Here is a 24,643-nt window from a genome sequence, read left to right on the forward strand (position 1 = left end):
GCTGGACACTGGTGATTCCTTAACATGAAAGGGTTAAATACAACTTAACATCAATCAATGTAAACTTTAACTGGCACCAAGGTGATGGGCACCATTGATGTCTGAGCTGCACACACACAGCAGTGTGTCAGCGTTGTCACTCACATCAATGCTCTTTCAGGCAAATCATTCAGATTTCAGCTCCTCACATAAGAGTCTTGCAGCTATGTAGCCACCACAGGCTCTTTCCTGTGGTCTGGAGAGGGTCATGGGCATGATTGCACAGTCAGCCTGATTGTCTGGCCCTAGGTCAGCGTCCAGCCCCTCATCGTCCTCTTCCTCTCTCTCCTGAAGTGGAACATCAGTGCCTTCTGGCAATTCTAGGCCCCACATGATAGCCAAATTGTGCAGCATCAAGCATACGACCACGAATTTACCTACTTACTCAGGGTTGTATTGTAGTTCCCTTCCTGAGTGGTCAAGATATCTGAAGCGCTGCTTAAGCACAGTTATTGTTTGGTGGCCCCATTGCATTGAAAGTATAATAGCGATTGATCAGAAGCAATGATTTCCTCACTAAAATACACCTGGAGTAAAGCCCCAATAGTCCAGAGCCTGAAAATATGTCTGTTGAGATGTTCACTTCACTTGAGAAGAACTCCAGAGTCAATGCAAACTTCCCCGAAGTTGAGGCAGCCTTTTGAATGAAGCGACCTGCGATTTTAAAAATACCAGCCACACCGCTGGCGTTCGTTCAGAACAGTTCCACTTTTTCTGGGTGGTTTTTTCGGCGAGCAATATTGTGGCCGATATGTGTGCGAGGTGGTGAAAGTGACGGTGGGCGATCTCCTGGGCGTTAGTTTTGCCAAATATGCTATTTATGACAAAAAAAAGTGAGCGGGTGGTATTATTGAATCTCGGCATTAATTCCTTGCGAAAAGTAATGCTGGGCGATATTATGGGCATTGATTTCGCCCATTCTGATGATTCCGCCCAAAAGAAGTGGGCAGTAATATTTTTTCTCGGCATTAAGCACATGGGGAAAGTAACGCTCGGCGATAAGTTTCCTAAAAATGCCCGTCAGTTTCCATTTTGTGCCAAAATGGGCGATATATGGGCGTTATACGTCATTTCAGTGGTAAAATGGGCATTAAGTGGGTGTTAAGCATGCAAACAAAGTGGAGGTTCTAGCCCATGGAATTAAAGGAAGAATACAAATTGAATGAAAAATTGGTTGGAAAGAAGAAAACAGAGAATAGTGGTTAAGGGTAGTATTTCAGAATTGGGAGAGCTCTCCCACAGACTAGTCAAGCAACAGCCTGACATTGTCATACTCACAGAATCATACCTTTCAGCCAATGTCCCAGACTCCTCCATCACCATCCCTGGATATATCCTGTCCCACCGGCAAGACAGACGCACCAAGGGTGACGGCATAGTGGTATACAGTCGGGAGGGAGTGGCCTTGGGAGTCCTCAACATTGACTCCGGATACCATGAAGTCTAATGGCTTCAGGACAAGCATAGGCAAGGAAATCTCCAGCTGATTACCATCTACCACCCTCCATCAGCTGATGAATCAGTACTTCTCCATGTTGAAGACCACTTGGAAGAAGCACTGAGAGTAACAAAGGCACAGAATGTACTCTGAGTGGGGACTTCAATGTCCGTCATCAAGAGTGGCTCGGTAGCACCACAAGGAGGACACTATCCATCGTGTTGTGTGGCACTACCACCATGCTAAATGGGATAGATTCAGAACAGATATGTAGCAGCTCAAAACTGGGCATTCATGAGGCGCTGTGGGCCATCAGTAGCAGCAGAATTGTATTCCACTACAATCTGTAACCTCGTGGCCCGGCATATCCCTCACTCTACCATTACCATTAAACCCAGGGACCAACCCTGGTTCAACGAAGGGTGCAGAAGAGCATGCCAGGAGCAGCACCAGGTGTACATGAAAATGAGGTGCCAACCTGGGAAAGCTGCAACACAGGACTACATGCACGCTAAAAAGCAGAAGCAGCATGCTATAGATAAGGCTAAGCGATCCCACAACCAATGGATCAGATTAAAGCTCTGTAGTCCTGCCACATCCAGTCATGAATCGTGGTGGACCATTAAACAATTAACGGGAGGAAGAGGCTCCATGTATATCCCCATCTTCAATGATGGCGCAGACCAGCACACGAGTGCAAAAGAAAAGGCTAAAGTGCTTACAACTATCTTCAACCGGAAGTGCACAGTGGATGATCCATATCGGCCTCCTCCTGAGGTCTCCACCATCACAGAAGCCAGTCTTCAACCAATTCGATTCACTCCACGTGATATCAAGTACGGGCTGAATGCACGAATACAACAAAGTGTATGGGCCCCGACAACATCCCGGTTGTTGTGCTGAAGACTTGTGCTACAGAATTTGCCGTGCCTCTAGCCAAGCTGTTCCAGTACAGCTACAATACTGGCATATATCCAATAATGTGGAAAACTGCTTAGGTATGTCCTGGCCACAAAAAGCAGGACAAATCTAATCCGGCCAATTACCACCACATCAGTCTACTCTCAATCATCAGCAAAGTGACGGAAGGTGTGGCCAACAGTGCTAACAAGCAGCACTTACGCACCAATAACCTGTTCACTGATGCCCAGTTTGGGTTTCGCCAGGACCACTTGGCTTCAGACCTCATTACAGCCTTGATCCAAACATGAACAGAAGAGCTGAATTCCAGAGGTAAGGTGAGAGTGACTGCCCTCGACATCAAGGAAGTATTTGATAGAGTGTGACATCAACGAGCCCTAACAAAATTGAAGTCAATGGGAATCAGAGGGAAAACGCTCCACTTGCTGGAGTTATACCTAGCACAAAGGAAGATGGTTGTGGTGGTTGGGGGTCAATCATCACAGCCCCAGGACTTTGCTGCAAGAGTTTCTCAGGGCAGTGTCCTAGGCCCAACCATCTTCAGTTACTCCAGTTCCATTCACAACTCCTCAGAAAATCCATGCCCGCATACAGCAAGACCTGGACAACATTCAGGCTTGGGCTTATAAGTGGCAAGTAACATTCGTGCCACATAAGTGCCAGGCAATGACTATCTCCAACAAGCGAGAGTCTAACTACTGCCCCTTAACATTCAATAGCGTTACCATTGTGAAATCCACTACCATCAACATCCTGGGGGTCACCAATGACCAGAAATTAACTGGACCATCCACATAAATACTGTGGCAACAAGAGCCGGTCAGAGGCTGGGTATTCTGCAAAGACTGTCTCATCTTCTGTCTCCCCAAAGCCTTTCCACCATCTACAAGGCACAAGTCAGGACTCTGATGGAATACTCTCCATTTGCTTGGATGAATGCAGCTCCAACAACACTCAAGAAGCTCGACAACATCCAGAACAAAGCAGCCCGCTTGACTGGCACCCCATTCACCACTTCCTCCACCACCGGCGTACCATGACTGCAGTGTATATCATCTACAAGATGCACTGCAGCAACTCAAGGCTTCTTCGGTAGCACCTCCCAAACCTGCGACCTCTATCACCTAGAAGTTGAAGGACAGCAAGCACATGGGAATACCACCAGCTCCACATTCCCCTCCAAGTCACACACCATCCTGATTTAGATGCATATCACCATTCCTTCATCGTCGCTGGGTCAAAATCATGGAACTCCCTCCCTAACAGCACTGTGGGAGTACCATCACCACACGGACTGCAGCAGGTCAAGAAGGTGGCTCACCATCATCTTCTCAAGGGCAATTAGGGATGGGTAATAAATGCTGGCCTTGCCAGCGACACCCACATCCCGTGAATGAATTAAAAAAAACGTTTTTAAATGTAAATGGGTAGTGGTGTCCCACATGGTCTGTACTGGGGCCACATCTAAATTTAGGACCAAAGGAAGCTGCAATGGGATACTAATAAGGGGGAGGGGGGAGGTAAATGGGCGTAATAGTGGCAGATGGGATTTAATATCAGTAAGTGGAAGGTGATACATTTTGGTTTAAAAAAAACATAAAAGCAATAATTAAACTTTAAATGGAAGTAGGTTCACTGCTGCAGAAGAACAAAGGGACTTGGAGGTAAAGTTTGCTATTACATTAAAATAGTACGACCTGTTGATATAGGGCTTCGTACAGTAGGATCTCCAAATATTATTTGTTGAATGCAGAGATTCTGCACCCAAACATTTGTTGCAACTAGTTTAAGTGTAGCACAAAGGGCTATTATTTTCAAAAATCCAGCCCCCAAGAACTCACCATTCCCCTAAGACATCATGTGCAATGCATTAGGAGCAATGTCAAAAATTGGAAATTAGCTGATCTTGCATCACCAGGCGAGCCTCTTGGTCTACAAATGCAGCTAACATGAGGAATGCATTACTGGCCCTCGAGTGTCTTAACCTTCCAACTCAAGAGAAGAAATAGCAATGTTCATATGAACCCTAGCTACATGAAACTAAATAAAATGAAAGGCAGAAAATCCTATTTCTTCACAGAGATTTTTAAATAATGATAGTGAAGATACTCATAATAGAATTGAAAACTTACCCTGATTAAATAGTCAGTGGGAACAATTGTCGCACTCAGACCAGTCAAACTAGTTTTGTTAAGGCTTATCTTCATTAATGTCCCCAAATGGTCACAGATCAAAGTCGACAGCCCTTCTAGCTGAACTGCAAGTTTGGCATATCTGGTCAAACCTTTGGTACAAAACAAAAATATATCTGAACAATGTCAGTGTTAGGTGAGAGACAGCTCAGCTATACCTTGGTGCTGATAAATGCCATTTTGCAGGAAAGTTACATGGGATGATGCCCCTTTAAGATGTTTTGACATTATGATGTCATGAAATTATTCACATGGCCTTTCTCATTCCCATACCAAATAAAAAGTGAGTAATATTCCCTGAAGCTTCAATCTCAGCCAAAAGTGAGAGCAAAATAAGTTAACAACAATTGTCCTTTCAGAGCCCACAAAGGCTGATGATCCAAATTTGTAACACTACTTCTGCAGGACCTTTAACATCATGCTTCAGCTGAATTACAGGGACTGTTGCCAAATTATTCTGACCCTCAAACAGCACAGAGTTAGAAATGTACGTACAACCCCACCAACAAACCTAATGTACCCATAACTCTCGTGCTTTGTGACAAAATTGCAATGAATTTAAAAAACATATGTTTCTCGAAATAACACATTTCATGAGCATGTGCCCAGAATTTTCTGTCTTAGAACACTATTCGGTTTCAGACAGTGCTGGGCCACCCCTGACAGGCTGTTATTTTGGGATTGGATGGGTGTGTAATGTATTTGCTTCATGGGTTCTTTGCTTAAGAATTCATGGCAACACATTGCTATTAAGGACTAATTGGTTTATTAGCAAAGGTTTAACAATCACACTACACATTATCAGTTCATCCACCAGGCTCACAACCTGCCTCATCGTGGATCCCCTGAACCCAACTGGCTGGGGTTTTATTGAGTCTTGTGGACATCACGTGACTGGCTAAGCCACTCATAACTCAACAACTCTTTTGTTGAAAGCCATGAGATGCTACTGTAAGAATTGCATGCAACCAGAGTCATCAGAGAATCATTTCATCCTCAAGTACAAAGTAAGAGATGTGATGGCTCTACAAACCTGTGAGCATACTCACAGGTGCATACATTACAAGGTGTGATACCAGGAACGCAATATGCTGCTGGCCGCCAGCATTAGAACTTTATGTCGCTCTCCAGCAGCAGCCTAAGAGTTCGAAGGCTCAAAGATCATTCTGGGGATGGAGTAAAAATTTGTAAATACAGGACTTACTTCTTCAAACTTCAAACTGCCCCAGAACTCCACAGTTTTAATTCCAGGTTTCTTGAGATGTTCCTCTGCTTGGGTGCCCAATGGGTCGACAAGAAAGAAAAGGATGCAGAAGGCTGGGAACATCCCCGCTGCCTCATTATAGTAATATGCCGGGCCTGTGCCAACTCCAGGCTCAAGCCAGTGGTGTAACTTTAGGGAAACTGAGGAAATCCCAGGCCAGCAATGGAGCTAGAGATCCAATACAATGAGCCTCAATCTCCATCACTATCTGGAAACTGAGTGTTCCCCAGATACAACACGGAAGAAAATTTCCCCTCATATATATATATATATTTTTTTTTGTTACTAGTAGTAAAAAGGATATTTAAATGTAACTTTACCTGGTCTGGTGTAATAGACATTCTTTAAGACAGTTAAGAAGATCACAGCATGATTTTGAGGGCATGTAATTATGTTTTTAACGTAATCATTTTTCAATTTAAGTAACATATTAAATGAATTGCCTCCATCTTTTGAATGCCACACCTGAAAAGAGGAAATTGCTTAATTACTGATTATAAACAAGACAATAGGGTGAACATAAATTAAAAGTAAAAAGACATATTTTTCAAGAAGTAAGCTCATTGTTGTTACGTATTATTAGCCATTCTTGTGTCCACTCTGAATAAAATCGTCAGTTTAGTGCCAATCCTGAGCAGTTTTGTTTTCTGTACCATATACACCTGGAACTAACTGAAATGGTGTAAATTTAGGTCCTACCAGCCTGCAGAGACAGGAGACTTTCATTCGATTAGTGACAATGGAGAGTTATGGGAGGGCAGAAAGCTTTTACTGATAACCATGACAGTAGTGCTTTGAGGATCCATCCACTCGGCAATAGTTGCCGAACACAGCCCAATGACAAAGATCAATATATGTTAAGAGGTGGTTCAGATGAAGTGACTGCTGTTTCTGATATACCAAGGAGAATAATAAAATGTATAATTTCTGTAATATAAGCTGTTGTATTGGAGACTGCTCATTTAGTTCAGTAACTTCTCAAGGGTAGGGCCTATTAGAGACTATGCGGGTAATCTTTGTGTGGAGGCGGAAGATGTTGGTATGGTTCTTAATGAATACTTTGCATCTGTTTTCACAAAGAAAAGGGGCGATGCAGATACTGCTATTGAGGAGGAGTGTGAAATTCTGGATGAAATAAACAGTGAGAGAGGAGGTATTAAGGGGTTTAGCAGCTTTGAAAAGATAAGTCCCCAGACCCAGATGAAATGCATCCCAGGCTGTTGAGCGAAGTAAGTGAGGAAATAGCAGAGGCCTTGACCATCATTTTCCAGTCCTTTTTGGATTTGGGCATGGAGCCGGAGGACTGGAGGACTGCCAATATGGTACCCTTGTTTAAGAAGAGAGAAAGGGATAGGCCGAGTAATTACAGGCCTGTCAGCTTAACCTCAGTGGTGGGAAAATTATTGGAAAAAATCCTGAAAAACAAGATAAATGTACATTTGGAAAGGCAAGGATTGATTAGGCACAGTCCGCACTGATTTGTTAAGGGAAGATTGTGTTTGACTAACTTGATTAAATTTTTTGAGGAGGCAACCAAGAGGGTCGATGAGGGTAGTGTGTATGATGTAGTGTATATGGACTTTAGCAAAGCTTTTGATAAGGTCCCACATGGTAGACTGGTCACGAAGGTTAAAGCCCATGGGATCCAGGGTAAAATGGCTAGTTGGATCCAAAATTGGCTTAGAGGTAGAAAACAAAGGGTAATGGTTGATGGATGTTTTTGTGACTGGAAGGATGTTTCCAGTGGGGTTCTGCAGGGCTCAGTACTGGGTCCCTTGCTTTGTGTGGTATATATCAATGATTTAGATTTGAATACAGGGAGTATGATTAAGAAGTTTGCAGCTGACACTAAAATTAGCTGTGTGGTTGATAATGAAGAGGAAAGTCATGGACTGCAGGAGGATATCAATCTACTGGTCAGATGGGCAGAACAGTGGTAAATGAAATTTAATTAGGAGAAGTGTGAGGTAATGCACTTTGGGAGGGCTAATAAGGAAAGGGTATACACATTAAGTGGTAGGCTACTTAATAGCATAAATAAACAAAGGGACCTTGGAGTACTTGTCCACAGATCCCTGAAAGTAGCAGGCCAGGTGGATAAGGTGGTTAAGAAGGCGTAAGGCATGCTTGCCTTTATTGGCCGAGGCATAGAATACAAGAGCAGGGAGGTTATGCTTAAATTGTATAATATTCTGGTTAGACTACAGCTGGAGTATGGCATGCAGTACTGGTCGCCGAATTATAGGAAGGATGTGATTGCACTGGAGAGGGTGCAGAGGAGATTTACTAGGATACTGTCTAGAATGGAGACTCTTAGCTATGAAGACATATTGGATAGGCTGGGTTTGTTCTCATTGGAACAGAGGAGGTTGAGATGAGACCTCATTGAGGCATACAACATTTTGAGGGGCCTGGATATAGTGGATAGCAAAGGCCTATTTCCATTGGTGGAGTGGTCAATTGCGAGGGGGCATAATTTTAAGCTGGTTGGTGGACGGTTCAGAGGGGATTTGAGGGGGAGCTTCATCATGCAGAGGGTTGTGGGGGTTTGGAACTCATTGCCTGGAAGTGTGGTGGATGCAGAAAGCCTCACCACATTTAAAAGATGCTTCGATATGCACTTAAAGTGCCGTAACCTGCAGGGTTATGGACCGAGAGCTGGGAATTGGAATTAGACTGGATAACCTCTTGTTGGCTGGCACAGATACGATGGTAAGTACTGCAGGGAATCGAATACGGCCAGGGTGATCTCCTGGACTAGTTTTGATCGCCTGGATGGGTCAGAGAGGAATTTTCCCAGATTTTTTTCCCCAATTGGCCTGGGTTTTTATCTGGTTTTTGCCTCTCCCAGGAGATCACATTGGGGTGGAATGTAGAATGTTTAAGTGTAAGGGATGTTGCAGTTGTGAAGAGCGGACTGGTTGGGCTGGGTGCTCTTTACCTTTCTGCCATTGTTCATTGTTCATAGGTTTATATGTAACCTTCAGAGCTGCTGACTGATGGCCGTGTGGCTTTGTCGCCGGCGCAGACGCGATGGGCCAAAATGGCCTCCTTCTGCGCTGTAAATTTCTATGTTTCTAATTGATCTATGTCAAATAAGATTCAGACGGGACTGGACAGGTTAGATGCGGGAAGAATGTTCCCGATGTTGGGGAAGTCCAGAACCAGGGGACATAGTCTTAGGATAAGGGGTAGGCCATTTAGGACTGAGATGAGGAGAGACTTCTTCACTCAGAGAGTTGTTAACCTGTAGAATTCCCTGCCGCAGAGAGTTGTTGATGCCAGTTCATTGGATATATTCAAGAGGAAGTTAGATATGGCTCTTACAACCTAAGGGGATCAAGAGGTATGGAGAGAAAGCAGGAAAGGGGTACTGAGGGAATGATCAGCCATGATCTTATTGAATGGCGGTGCAGGCTCGAAGGGCCAAATAGCCTGCTCCTGCACCTATTTTCCATGTTTCTATGGGCCCAAGTTTCGGGCTGCGCCGTTTCCTGGATGCCCGTTTTACGCGTCAGAAAGTGCGCCTAAAAAAAAAACTCACCTATTCTCCGGCTCCCTGCAGGCCCTCTGGAGCTGGGCACGGAGCAGCATGAGCTGTAGGGGGCGGAGCCAGGTCCCTGCGCTGAAAACAGTGCCGGGACCTCTGCACATGCGCGCTACAGTGGGCGCACATGTGCAGTAGCTCCAGGCGCCCAAAACTGTGGGAGGGGCCCGAAGCACGCAGCCCCTAGCCCTGGCCGAATGGCCTCACTGGGGCTGCATGGATAAGGTTCCTCCCACCCGACCGGACCCTACCCGACCCCCGCTCTCACGGCCCCCCCCCGGACCTCCGCGACTCGACCTCTGACCTCTGCTTCCCCCCGCCCCCCCCCCCCGCGGCGACCCAAACCCCGCCCCCCCCCCGGCGACCCAACCTCCGCTCCCCCCTCCCTGGACCACCGCGACTCTTCCCCCCACCCCCCCCCGGACCTCCGTGACCCCACCCCACCCGATACCCGATGCCACCTACCTGTAAATCCAGCCCGAAGTCTTGGACCCGGCCGTTCATCCTCCTTCTCTCCCTTCCTCCCCCCCTCCTCTCTCCTTCACTCCCTCCCTCCTCTCTCCTTCCCTCCCTCCCTCCTCTCTCCTTCCCTCCCTTCCCCCACCTCCTCTCTCCTTCCCTCCCTTCCCCTACCTCCTCTCTCCTTCCCTCCCTCCCTCCCTCCTCTCTCCTTCCCTCACTCCCTCCTCTCTCCTTCCCTCCCTCCTCTCTCCTTCCCTCCCTCCCTTCTCTCTCCTTCCCTCCCTCCCTTCTCTCTCCTTCCCTCCCTCCTCTCTCTCCTTCCCTCCCTCCTCTCTCCTCCCCCTTCTCCTCACCCCTCCTCTCCTCCTCCCACCCCCCCACCCCCTCCTCCCCCCCCACCCACTCCCCCAACCCCCCTCCTCCTCCCCCCCGCCTCTCCCCCTCCTCCCACCCCCACCTCCTCCTCCCCCCCACCCCACCCACTCCTCCTCCTCCGCCCCACCCCACCCCCTCCTCCCCCCACCCCACCCCCCTCTACCTCTCTCCTCCTTCCTCCCCCTCTCCCCCCACCCCTCTTCTCCCCCTCCCACCCGCCTTCTCCCCCTCTCACCCCCATCCCCTTCTCCCCCTCCTACCCCCCTTCTCCCCCTCCCCCCTTCTCCCCCTCCCACCCCCCCTTCTCCCCCTCCCACCCCCCCTTCTCCCCCTCCCACCCCCCTTCTCCCCCTCCCACCCCCTTCTCCCCCTCCCTTCGCTGTCAGAAACACAGACAGAGAGATAGAGACACTGACAGAGACACACTGGGGGGGCCGTCCCAGCACGCTGTTGGAGGACTCCCGGTGCTGCAGTCGGTAACTAGAATATGTTTTATTTATTGATTTTTTAATTTTTTTTAATTTTTTATTAATTTTTTTTGATTGATTTATTGGTTGATTTATTGATGTATTTATCATTTATTATTGATGATGTTTCCAGTAAAGTGGACAAAGGAGAACCAGTTGATGTTGTATATTTGGACTTTCAGAAGGCTTTCGACAAGGTCCCACACAGGAGATTAATGTGCAAAGTTAAAGCACATGGGATTGGGGATAGTGTGCTGACGTGGATTGAGAACTGGTTGTCAGACAGGAAGCAAAGAGTAGGAGTAAATGGGTACTTTTCAGAATGGCAGGCAGTGAATAGTGGGGTACCGCAAGGTTCTGTGCTGGGGCCCCAGCTGTTTACATTGTACATTAATGATTTAGACGAGGGGATTAAATGTAGTATCTCCAAATTTGCGGATGACACTAAGTTGGGTGGCAGTGTGAGCTGCGAGGAGGATGCTACGAGGCTGCAGAGTGACTTGGATAGGTTAGGTGAGTGGGCAAATGCATGGCAGATGAAGTATAATATGGATAAATGTGAGGTTATCCACTTTGGTCGTAAAAACAGAGAGACAGACTATTATCTGAATGGTGACAGATTAGGAAGGGGGAAGGTGCAGCGAGACCTGGGTGTCATGGTACATCAGTCATTGAAGGTTGGCATGCAGGTACAGCAGGCGGTTAAGAAAGCAAATGGCATGTTGGCCTTCATAGCGAGGGGATTTGAGTACAGGGGCAGGGAGGTGTTGCTACAGTTGTATAGGGCCTTGGTGAGGCCACACCTGGAGTATTGTGTACAGTTTTGGTCTCCTAACTTGAGGAAGGACGTTCTTGCTATTGAGGGAGTGCAGCGAAGATTCACCAGACTGATTCCCGGGATGGTGGGACTGACCTATCAAGAAAGACTGGATCAACTGGGCTTGTATTCACTGGAGTTCAGAAGAGTGAGAGGGGACCTCATAGAAACGTTTAAAATTCTGACGGGTTTGGACAGGTTGGATGCAGGAAGAATGTTCCCAATGTTGGGGAAGTCCAGAACCAGGGGTCACAGTCTTAGGATAAGGGGTAAGCCATTTAGGACCGAGATGAGGAGAAACTTCTTCACCCAGAGAGTGGTGAACCTGTGGAATTCTCTACCACAGAAAGTAGTTGAGGCCAATTCACTAAATATATTCAAAAGGGAGTTGGATGAAGTCCTTACTACTTGGGGGATCAAAGGGTATGGCGAAAAAGCAGGAAGGGGGTACTGAAGTTTCATGTTCAGCCATGAACTCATTGAATGGCGGTGCAGGCTAGAAGGGCTGAATGGCCTGCTCCTGCACCTATTTTCTATGTTTCTATGTTTCTATGACTCTTTATTTGTAAAACTGAAGTGTTTAATGTTTGTAAACTTCCCTTTAAGCCACCACCCCCCCCATTCCCTACGCCTAATTTGTAACCCACGCCTGATTTTCTAACGTGTAGACAAGGTTTTTTCGAACCTACAAAAATCTTCACTTACTCCATTCTAAGTTAGTTTGGAGTAAGTTTTCACTGCCTAAACTTTGACAACAGGCGTAAGTGGCCGGACACGCCCCCTTTTGAAAAATAAATTCTGTTCCAAAGTGAAACTGTTCTAACTGACTAGAACTGGAGCAAACTAAATGCCGAGAATTCAAATTTCTAAGATACTCCATTCTAAACCAGTTGCTCCAAAAAAACAGGAGCAACTCAGGCCGAAACTTGGCCCCTATGTTTCTAAATAACTTGCCTGCTCAGCACCGTATCATATCTTCAAACTCTTCCCTGTCACCTTGACATTATCATTGTCTTTGGCAAAGTCATTACAGCACTCAGTCAGGTGTTGGCAGCGGAGCAAATGGTCCATTGTTTGCAGCTCATCATCCAGTGCCAGTGTGAAAGCAATTGAGGCATTGTCAGATTGGCCATTGATCAGAGGCTCCAGCTGGAATATGCTCATTGGGTTCGCTATCTAGATAATGTCACTAGATCCAATAGCAAATCCTCCCTTGTTGGGATTTTTGCATATTGGGTTAGAAAGGAGTCCTGTACACATTGTAGGAGCTCCATTCCCTTATCCCCTTTACCTACCTCTTCTGTCCAATTAATATCAGGGTAGTTGAAATCCCCCATAATTATTATTTTATGTTTTATATTCATTTCCCTAATGTGCCTGCATATTTCCTCCTCCACCTTCCTTCGACTATTAGGTGGTCTGTAGACGACGCCTATTAATGCGATTGATCCTTTATTATCCTTTATCTCTATCCATATGGATTCTATTTTTGTCTTGCTGATAGCTGTGTCTCCTTTTTCTCCTGCCATTATGTTATCCCTAATAACTACAGCTGCTCCACCTCCCCTTTTTCCCTCTCTATCATTTCCAAATATGTTATACACTGCAATGTTTAATTCCCAGTCCTGATTTTTCAGTAGCCATGTTTGCGTAATCTATACTGTAAGATTCGGCGAAACAGCGACAGCAAAAACTTAAAGTTTTGGACATTGCTTGGACACATTTTCTGTTACTGCAGAGAGCAGACAGCACTGACTTGGGGCAGGTCCAAACAGGCCCCTCAGGAATACACATCAGGTGGACAAGGAATCAATGCAGGAATGGTTGATGGACAGGCCTTTGGCTTGCAATCAGTAAGACATTAAGTAAAGTGGCTGGGGTTTCAGGCCATCGAAAGACAAAGGAAAGCTATTCAACCACAGACTCGTTGGAACCACACATTGAGGTACAGCCCAGTTGACAACGGAACAGGCGAGAGACTTGATTTTGCTTTTGAGTTGCACAGCCTCAGGGGAAGGACAGTTGGACTTTTGGTGCAAGAAGCATTTTTGCAAGTATAAGAGAGGCAGTTTTGGCTGCCATCTCTCTCTCTCTCCCCTCTTCTATGCCTGCTTGCTTTGTCCAACGCAGAAGGACTGAGCACTCCATCTGGGATGGAGAGAAGAAACACCAGAGAGCCTTACTACTTCAATTGGGAAGCTGACCTTGAGACTGGACTTGAACACCCAGAAGATACGCCTCATCGGGAGAAGCAGCGAGTAAGCCAGAGGGAAAATTGGTGAGCATTTATCCCAGCCCACACATCTTTAAGACCACCGCATAGTATGAAAGGGTGTCATGTGACTCAAACAAACCTTAGGGGTTTTAGTGGGGAGGTTTTTGCAAGGATCATAAGTGTGCGCACATTTTGTTGGACTGATTTACAGTGATGCAATTTTAAGTCCGAGCAGGGGTATTTTAGACGTGGGTGCTTTGCGTTAGGGGCCTGTTTAAACAGGCCAGACTGTGTGTTGTACTATGTTTGTTTGTATTATACTACCAGGGTGTGTTTTTACTGGAATAAAAGCATTGTGACGGTTGAGACTGAAAAGATCTGTCTATGACTGTATATTACTGTTCAAGACTATAATTCCGGTGTCTAGAACTGTTGTAAGAGGGGTGATTTGAAACCACCAGAGGCAAAACCACTTACACTACTATGTCTGATTCCTCGCATAACATGATTGCCTCCAACTCCCCTGTTTTATTACAGACACCGTGTGCATTGCTGTGCAGACAGTTTAACTCATTTTCAATAAGATTTCCTCTCACTTTATGTTTAACCATCTTTTTAGACTCCTGGGGGAAAACATTTAGCTCATTTGCACCTCCCATTAGCACCCCCTGGGGGTGCTAACGGAGCGTAAATGACTTTTCGTCCGGGCGTGACACCACTACCGATTCCCGCGAAATTCAACAAGAGTTTAGCGGTGGCACTAACCAATAGCTCCCCTCTCTTACCGTTCATCGCGTGCGCAGTGATCCATTTTCACCCTGGAGCAAAATTTCGGTGACACCCCATGAGACTGTCATGGAAAATTGCGGCAACAGCTTCGTAGGTCGCATGCCGGGCTGTAGGGCGCTCATGGGGTGAAAATTAAAGGGGAGCTGCAGCGCTGACATTTTAAAATAGCCGACTTATCAGTCATGGTCTTCCTTACTTCAGATCGCGGGGTCCGTGCCGCTATGTTGCAGTCTGGTACTCCGCTTCTGGGCAGGGCTTCTGCCCTGTCTTCCCACCAGTGCTACACGCCCCTCCACGTAGTGCTGGAAAATTCGCGTTGGTTAACGCCCCGGTCCCGCCCCAAGAGGAAGTGGAGCGCGAGATTTTGAGCTCCACTTCCTCTAGGCGCGGTACACAATTTTGCCCTGCTGTTCTATAACTCTATTTGTTCCCTTGCCATCAATGTCCTCCCTTACTTTATTCTTTCCTATGCTCTCTTTTTCTGCTTTGTTTATACTTAGGCTTGTTGCAGATCCCTCGCCCATCTTACTAGTTTAAAGCCTTTGTCACCTCCCTATTTACCCTTTCCGCTAGGACATGGACCCCCATCTCAATTCACGTGGAGCCCATCCCATTTGATACAAAACGGGTGCCAGTGTCCCATGAAAAGGAACGTCTCTTTCCGTCTGCTTTTATGCCAATTTGTACGTGGCTCGTGCAATAATCCAAGGACTTGAGCTCATAAACCTAGGCTAACACTCTAGTGCAGTACTGAGGGAGTGCTACACTGTCGGAGGCCCCGTTTGCCCTTTCAGGTGGACATAAAAGATCAAAATGGCATTATTTCAAAGAAGAGCAGGGAAGTTATCCTCAGTGTCCTGGTCAATATTTATTCCTCAATCAACACAACAAATGTCATTATGACATTGCTGTTTGTGGGAGCTTGCTGTGGTTTCCCACATTACAACAGTGTCTAGGTTCCAAAAAGTACTTCACTGGCTGTAAAGCACTTTGAGACAACTGGCATATAAATGTAAGTCTTTCTTTCTTTATCCTGTACATATATTCCCCAGGCATTAATTCTCCACTGTTTCACATTGGAGTCGAGAGGATTGACAGAGTGCAAGAGGCTGCGTCTTGACTTCAGTCTACTCTGAGCATGGTGATGGCAAAGATCATTAGATTGATGTTTTTTTACTCTCCTGTGAGTTATTGGGGCTGAAATTGCGGTCTGAGGCTTCCCGCGGGCAATTGCCTCCGACCTGAAACATTTCTACGAAAGTACCTGGTGGTCCGGGAGGAGCCTGCAATTCCATTGGGGAGGCCTTCTCTTCCCGTGCTGCGAAGTGCGCTCCCGTCCTCCAGGTTCCCACACAGAAGATGCAGTCACGTGTGACTGCTCAGCCAATCAGGTACTGTATTCCACAGCTTTCCCATTAATAGCAATGAGAACTCCATATCTACGAGTTCTCATTGCTATTAATGGGGAAAAAAAACAAACACACTAAACACATATAATAAAAAATAAAAAAACAGACCTCACATAATTAAAATTAAAGTTAATAAATATTGTATAGAAAAAAAAAATTCCGAGTTTTACAAAAGTTTTTTTAAATTATGGTTAAAAATAAATGTAACTTCGTGGTCAGGACTTTTTACAACGAAATGTGTTTTTTAAATTTAATTTAATTATATTTGTGTATGTTTTTAAACACTTATGCCTGTAAAAGTAGGCTTGACAGATCGGAAAAACAGGTTTTCAGCGCATGCACATTGTGCACTGAAAAACGGCTTTTCCGATGTCTTCCCGGGTCCGTAGAAATTTCATACGGACCCAGAGAGGCCAGGATTTCCAGGCCATTGTCCATCACATACTTGTTCAGCACTGTGGGGGTGAAATTTTATTAAGCTCAAAAATGGGTCCAGGGAGCACGAAGAGCCCGTGCCCGTTCAAAGTGGTGCAGGCAGCACACAAAATTTGTGCTGCCTGCTCATTATAATGATTGGTGCGCTGAGCTCTGTTCCAAACGCACTGCTGATTGCCTTAGCGCTCAATATCGGGTGCAGTTTACTGTCCGATAAAATTTTGCCTAGGCTCTCTGCACTACTTAAAGGGGAGGTACTTTGTTGCAGAAGCATCTCATTGGCACTCTGGATGAAGTTACAGCTCAACAGGGAAGAGAGAGGGCAAGGAGGTTCTCAGATACAGCACTGGAGGCCTTGGACATTTGGGTGCACAGAAGATGACAGGTCCTCAACATGCAGGAGACTGAAGGCCTTCCAGGCAGCACATCATAAGGCAGTAGGAGGAGATAGCATAAGCCATCAGTGCCACGTGTGTTGCCCCCAGGACCTGGATCCAGTGAAACAAGAAGTTTAGTGACCTCAAGATGGTCAAGCTGAGTGAATGCATCTTCAAATGCCATATTCCACCAACTGCACCACTAGCCTCACACACTGCTCAATGCGCCATACCCCCATCACTCACCTAACAACAATCTCCAGCAGTCACAACTCATTCTTCACAATCATAGCTTCACCTCACCCTACATTTAGCACTGCTGCAAGACTCACACCCACATCTCACTCACTGCACACACTGCCAGCTATTCAATTATGGCAGGCACATCATCCAACCACATTGCACCACATTCACTGATACACTTCCTTTTCTCTTGCAGGCAAAGCTGTCACACAACAGGCATGAGCACCTGCAGACGAGTGGAGGGAAAGCATGTCTTCAGAACCTTACTAAGCTGGAGGAGACAGTCCTAGTGATCATTGGAGGGGCGATCATTAAGTCTGTGGCGAGCAGCGAGATTGAAAGCATTGCTGATGACGGTATGGTCATACTAAATCCTTCTTCTCACATCCAACTTACCCCTCAGCCCACAATCTCTTCTCACTTACAAGCAACTGATGATGTAAGCATGTTTTCACCCCCTCCCCTCACCACAATCCAACCCTTGTGCCTTTCTCCTTTCAGATACATAAAAACTGCCACCAGCCCAGCCTGTCTCCGGCATTATAGAGGAACATAAGAACATAAGAAATAGGAGCAGGAGTAGGCCATTTTGCCCTTCGAGCCTTCTCCACCATTCAATAAAATCTGATCTTAGCCTCAACTCCACTTCTCTGCTTACTCCCCATAACCCTTGACTCCCTTATCAGTCAAAAATCTTTCTATCTCCACCTTAAGTATATTCAATGACCCAGCCTCCACAGCTCTCTGGGCTAGAGAATTCCAGAGATTCACGATCCTGAACTCCCACGAGCACCAAATTCTCATTAGAATCCAATTCTGCTTACTTACTTCTCACAATTATTAATTATAGAAAAAACTCCTGTGCTAAGGCACCTAAGGCTGAATTCCCACGGAGACTACACTTCACATTTTTCAGGCCTTTCACACTCTATTGGCTTCTCACAGCTGAAGATTGGAGGGAAAAAGAGAAAGGCAGGGGAGGAGTGAAAGAGAGAGGGATGACAGGAGGGTAGGAAGCAGAGAGGGGTGGAGAGAAGGGCAGGAGGCAGAGAAGAGAGGAAGGGACAGGTACAATTTTCCTCTTCAGTGAGTACTAGCAGAGGCCTGGACTAATTCACTGCACCATTCAGTGAGGAAAGGCAGGGATCCAAATGTTGCTCATGGGAGAAAGAGAGAGGCCAAAAAGCCTCTGAGTTAGGGGAGCCAGGGATCAAATGTTCATTAGTGATGGGGCGGGAATTCAGTTCAGCTAGTGGAGAATTAAAATGATTCACAGTTGGAAGCAGGTGATAGAGAATGAAGGGTTGCTCGGCGGGGGGGGGGGGGGAGGGGTGAAGTGGAATGGGGGCAGAAGGCTATTCATTTGTAGAATGCTGAAATCTGGCGGAATACAACGGTCCGCGTACTGCTACATAGCAGGGGCCAAGATGCTGTTCAGTTGGAGAGGGCATTGCAGCTGTCCAAAATGCTACTCGGTGGGTGAGGGTTGAGGTGCTGCTTGGTGGGTGAAGGAACCATAATGCTGCTGATGGGGTGGGAGGCCTCACAAGCTGGTCATTGTCTGGGGTTACAAGGTTGGAATGGTACTCTGTGGGTTCTGGGGTTTGATGTCCTACATAGGGAATAACAAATATTTACTTGGGATGGTGGGGAAATGGGACAAAAGTGGTACTCAGTGTAGATGGGCAGCCAGCCAAGAAGTTGGTCAGTGACAGAAGGGTGGAGGGTAGCGGGGGGATGTTCAGTGACAAAAATTGTTACGTATGTATGTAAACCTCACCAATATGTAGGACTCGCCATCAGGCGGCACACCTGTGGGAGACCTAAGGGTCACCTGGGCAAGCAGGTATAAAAGGTAATCTACCATGCTGCTTCCTCACTCTGGAGTCTGAATAAAGAGACCAAGGTCACAACAGTTTGAGCTTACAAGACAGTCTTTTGGAGTTATTCTGAACATAACAATTGGCGACGAGTAACGGATCACGAACTTTCATGCGGTAATGGCTGCCGTTGGTATTCTTGAGAGATTTGTTGAGGGTGATAATTGGGAAGCCTTCATTGAGCGACTCGACCAATACTTCGTGGCCAATGAACTGGACAAGGCTGAGACGACAGTCAAGAGCAGGGCGATTCTCCTCACTGTATGTGGGTCTTCGATATATGGCCTCCTCAAAAATCTGCTGGCACCGGACAAACCAACGGACAAGAATTACACAGAGCTGTACACGCTGGTTCGGGACCACCTCAAGCCGAAGGAGAGCATCTTAATGGCCAGGTATCGCTTTTATATGCACCATCGCTCCGAGGGCCAGAACATGGCGAGCTTTGTAGACGACCTAAGACGCCTTGCGGGACAGTGCGAATTTGCCGGATCTTTGGGGGAAATGTTGCGGGACATTTTTGTGCTTGAAATCGGCCACGAGGTCATTCTTCGCAAACTGCTGTCTGCTGAACCCCTAGATCTGAGCAAGCCATCATGATAGCCCAGGCTTTCATATTCACGAGCGACAACACAAAACAGATATCTTCACAGAATCGAAGCTCACCGGCAAGTACTGTGCATAAAATAATGCTTTCAGCAGGCAGAACTGTACATGGTAGGGCCTACACGACCACAGAGGCCAGACCTTGGGTGACTCAAAGTCCGCCGTGAGGTGTGAATGCATATCCATTAACACAATGTTGGCGCTGCGGGTAAGTCATAGAGCCCATCAATATTGCTTCAAGCACTATGTGTGCAAGGGCTGTGAAACAATGGGGCACTTCCAGCGGATGTGCAAACGACCTATGACTCACTACGTGGCAGAGTCAGGAGAGGACGACCGATTCAGAGAGGATCACGCTGAATGAGCAGGAGGGCAACTCAACCTGAGGATGAAGAGGAAGTATATGGGATACACACCTTCACCACAAAAAGCCCTCCAATAATGTTAAAAGTTAAACTCAACGGCACTCAAGTCTCCATGGAATTGGACACGGAGGCGCGTCAATCAATAATGAGCCAGAATGCATTCAAGAGGCTGTGGGGCGACAGAGCACAACGACCCAAGCTGATCCCGATTCAGGCAAAGCTGCGCGCCTACACCAAGGAACTGATACCAGTTATTGGTAGTGCGGACACAAGAGTATCCCATGAGGGAGCGGTGCACGATTTACCACTGTGGATTATTTTAGGTAATGGGTCAACGCTGCTTGGTAGAAGGTGGATGGGGAAGATTCAATGGAACTGGGAAGACCTCTGTGTAGAAAACATAGAAAACATAGAAAATAGGTGCAGGAGTAGGCCATTTGGCCCTTCGAGTCTGCACCACCATTCAATATGATCATGGCTGTTCATTCACCTCAATACCCCTTTCCCGCTTTCTCTCCATACCCCTTGATCCCTTTAGCCGTAAGGGCCATATCTAACTCCCTCTTGAATATATCCAATGAACTGGCATCAATGACTCTCTGCGGCAGGGAATTCTACAGGTTAACAACTCTCTGAGTGAAGAAGTTCCTCCTCACCTCAGTCCTAAATGGCCTACCCCTTATCCTAAGACTGCGTCCCCTGGTTCTGGACTTCTCCAACATCAGGAACATTCTTCCCGCATCTAACCTGTCCTGTCCCGTCAGAATCTTATACATTTCTATGAAATCCCTTCTCATCCTTCTAAACTCCAGTGTATAAAGGCCCAGTTGATCCAGTCTCTCCAGAGAACGACGTCTCCCTTGCTCAAAGGCTGAAACCAGCTCCCACCTTCAGCTGAACCAGGCATCGAAGTGCAGATCCATTTGTAGATCCCCGAGGCGCAGGCCGCTCATCACGACTACGAGGAGGTAAAGATCAACCGAGCAGCGGTACAGATGCAGTACCCACCACCCAAAGCCGACGACTTCTTCATGACGATGGAAGAGGCTCCAGGTCAACCAAGTAGAGTGGGACTCCAGCCAAAACGATCAGAATGCATCTTCCCGATGCCAGAGGCAAAATCCCTGGGGAGGAAGATTGTGGCAGTCAGTATCACGGACACAGACAAGATTGCGTCCAGACCGTGGGACGAAAGTGCACCCAGGCCACGGGACAAGAGAGCGTCCAGACCACGGGACGAGAGTGCGTCCAGACCATGGTACGAGAGTGCGTCCAGACCGTGGAATGAAAGAGCATCCAGACCACGGGACGAAAGTGCGTCCAAACCACAGGGCGAGAGAGCGTCCAGACCACGGGATGTTGCCGCAATGAAACAGAGGCATAGGTTGCCCAGCAAGGAAGATGACTGGGCTTGGGCAAAGGTAAAGGGGCAGCCGCTGAGAAGGCCAGGAATCCACTATGTTCCAATAAGTTGTTTGCACTGTGTAACCCATGTGAGCGCTCTTTCGCGGCCAATGATGTATTATCATATGGGGTCGGGGGTACCTTACAACAAGCCAAAGTAGCGGGCGAACACCAACCGGTCGTATATATATCTGACAAAGTACTTGTAGCAAGTGCCCGATTGAAAGCCCGTTCCTGACAGTCCCCCTCGCAACCCTTACACAGGAGCACATGTAGCGGCTCCAACAATGTGCTTAAGTTCGACAGAAAGTTCCCGAAATAGTTCAAGAGTCCCAGAAATGAACGCAACTCTGTGTTGCAGGGCCTGGGCGCTCATCGAATCGCCTCTGTTTTGGATTCGGTAGGCTGAATCCCATCTGCAGCAACCCTCCTGCCCAGAAACTCGACCTTGGGAGCCAATAACACACACTTAGGCTTCTTGAGTTGCAGGCCTACCCGGTCCAGTCAGCGTAGCACCTCCTCCAGGTTGTGGAGGTGTTCCTCTGTGTCACGACCGGTGATGAGGATGTCGTCCTGAAATACGATTGTTCCAGGAATGGATTTGAGCAGGCTTTCCATGTTTCTTTGAAAAATCGTGGCCGCTAATCGAATGCCAAACGGACATCTGTTGTAAACAAACAGTCCCTTGTGCGTGATGATGGTGGTCAGTAGTTTGGATTCATCGGCCAGTTCTTGGGTCGTGTAGGCTGAAGTGAGATCCAACTTGGTGAACAGCTTGCCGCCTGCCAGCGTGGCAAAAAGGTCCTCTGCTCTCGGGAGCAGGTATTGGTCTTGTAGGGACACCTTGTTGATAGTGGCCTTGTAGTCGCCACAGATCCTGACCGAGCCATCCGCTTTTAGGACGGTAAATATGGGGCTTGCCCAGTCGCTGAATTCAACGGGCGAGATGATGCCCTCTCTCAGCAACTGGTCCAACTCGCTCTCAATTTTCTCCCGCATCACATACGGCACAGCTCTGGCTTTGTGGTGCACTGGTCTGGCATCTGGGGTGATGCGTATCACTACTTTGGTACATTTGAACGTACCGACGCCAGGTTGAAATAGTGACTCAAATTGCTGCAGGACCTGTGAGCATGAACTTCGCTCCACAGATGACATGGCATGCACATCCCCCCATTTCTAGTTCATCTCAGCTAACCAGCTCCTTCCCAATAGTGCGGGACCATTGCCCGGGACACTCCAGAGCGGCAGCCGGTTCACTGATCCATTGTGTGTGACTGCCAACATTGCACTGCCTAGCACTGGAATGATTTCTTTGGTGTACGTCCGTAATTGCATCACAATGTGTTCTAGTTTGGGTCTGCTGGCTTTGAGTGGCCACAACTTTTCAAATTGTTGAACACTCATGAGTGACTGGCTGGCCCCCGTGTCCAGCTCCATGCATACGGGGATGCTGTTTAATAGGACTCTCATCATATTGGTGGTGTTTTGGTATATGAGCTGTGAATGTTTGCCACATGAACCCGCTGAACTTCAGCATCCATTGATTTTCCCCAAGCGTCATCCTGCCTTGCAGACCCCTCATCTGGTTCATCCGCCTCGTATATTAGTCTGGTTATAGGCTTTCTGCACATTCTGGCTAAATGGCCACTGAGGTTACAATTTCTGCAGACGAACTGTTGAAACCTGCAAGTCCTGGCAGAGTGTTTGCCCCCACACCTCCAGCATGAGCTGAGATTCCCATTGTTGTGAATAAGGCATTCCTCGCTGATTGTCCCTTTGACTGCTCTTGAGCACCCTGTCAGTGGGTGTCAATGGCCCAATCCCGGGCCGCATTATCCACTGGGAGGGGGGGTGGGGGTAAATATCCATTCAGCCTGCTATTGTCTCTGTTGGAGACTTACTCTTGGGTCTGTTGCTGCCTGGGGTGTCTCGAACTGCCCTTGCCTGCCTGCGGGGCTCTGTGTCACATTTATGATATTGACTCCCTGTTGGAGGCAGAATTGCGCGCGTATATTATCTTTGGTTTCCTCCTCCCCCGCCATAAAAGTCTGAGCCATCAAAGCCGCCGCTTCCAAGGTCAAGTCCTTGGTCTCGATTAGCTTTCTGAAAATCCCAGCATGACCGATGCCCTCAATAAAAAAATCCCTTAGTATTTCCCCCACTGTAGGCATCTGTGGACTTACAGAGGCTAGCCAAGCGGCGGAGGTTCACAACGAAATCCTGTATGCTCTGTCCTTCTCGACATCGGTGTGTATAGAATCTGTGTCAGGCCATGTGTACGCTGCTCGCCGGTTTGAGGTGCTCACCAATTAGTTTGCTGAGCTCTTCGAAGGTTTTGTCCGCCGGCTTCTCGGCTGCGAACCGCTAGACGGGATGTTGCAGCTTATCCGCCGCAAAGACGAAATGCTCATCCCATCAGATTGTGCAACGTTGCAAAGAAAGGCAGGGAGGCTACACACTGGGTGGTCCAGGGCCTCCATACAATGGCCCAGGATCCACGGGGACCACGCGGCCTCCTACCACTACTGAAAGTCTCAAGGCCATATCGGCCATCCTTGGCTTGCCAGACCTTAGGGTCAGCAACAATAGTCTGGAGCGGGCAGCCCAAATCATAAAGCCAAGCACCAGATGTGTCACGGTAGACTCCCTACAGACTTGGCTATCCCAGGTGCTACGCAGTCACTGGACAGAATCACTCAGAACCGAGCCTTCCGTATGCTATCAGCAGAGAATGTACCATGATCGCATGGCTTCTCCACGCGACATCAGAATAAATTATGTAGACCATGTTCACAGGCCCAGATGGGCTGCTAGCACTATATTAGCCAATGAGGGGAATGGAGTGTTTTTGATGAAAATGAAGTGTTGTGAAACCATATAATGGGAAAACACAGAAAGCATTTGGACCAGATCAAACTGTGAACTACAGATAACCAGGAACCACTGTGAAAAGACCTGGCCCCCAGCGACTCACTAACACAATCGACCTCGCTGTCAACCACGAGGATGAACTCACCTTGCCCAACAGTCCGATCAGACCAGCCGCGCGGCCATGCAGCAATGATCCGACCAACTCACCCAGAAACGCAGAGCACCAGATCGCCTCAACTTGTAAATAACTTGTACATAAGACTTTGGGGGGGAATGATGTTATGTAAACCTCACCAATATGTAAGATTTTCCACCAGGGGGCACACCTGTGGGAGACCTAAGGGTTACCTGTGCACCTTGGGCTAGCAGATATAAAAGGTAATCTACCATGCTGCTTCCTCACTCTGGAGTCTGAATAAAGAGACCAAGGTCACAACAGTTTGAGCTTACAATACAGTCTTGTGGGTTATTCTGAACATAACAAAAATGTTGCTTGCTGAGAGTCGGAAAAACATTGTTCATTG

At 47.4% G+C, this 24,643-nt stretch overlaps 1 protein-coding gene across 1 annotated transcript in view; it reads right to left on the bottom strand.

Annotated features, from left to right (window-relative positions):
* LOC139262380 (cation channel sperm-associated auxiliary subunit beta-like) overlaps positions 1 to 24,643 on the bottom strand; it is an 85,840-nt gene that overhangs the window by 56,542 nt on the left and 4,655 nt on the right. The window contains exons 2-3 of the mRNA XM_070877566.1: positions 6,175 to 6,319; positions 4,531 to 4,682 (exon numbers count right to left, since the gene is read on the bottom strand). Coding sequence (XP_070733667.1) covers positions 4,531 to 4,682; positions 6,175 to 6,319 — 297 coding nt within the window. The remainder of the gene's footprint in view (positions 1 to 4,530; positions 4,683 to 6,174; positions 6,320 to 24,643) is intronic.

The sequence above is a fragment of the Pristiophorus japonicus genome, chromosome 4 (genome assembly GCF_044704955.1).
Source record: "Pristiophorus japonicus isolate sPriJap1 chromosome 4, sPriJap1.hap1, whole genome shotgun sequence".
NCBI lineage: Eukaryota > Metazoa > Chordata > Chondrichthyes > Pristiophoridae > Pristiophorus > Pristiophorus japonicus.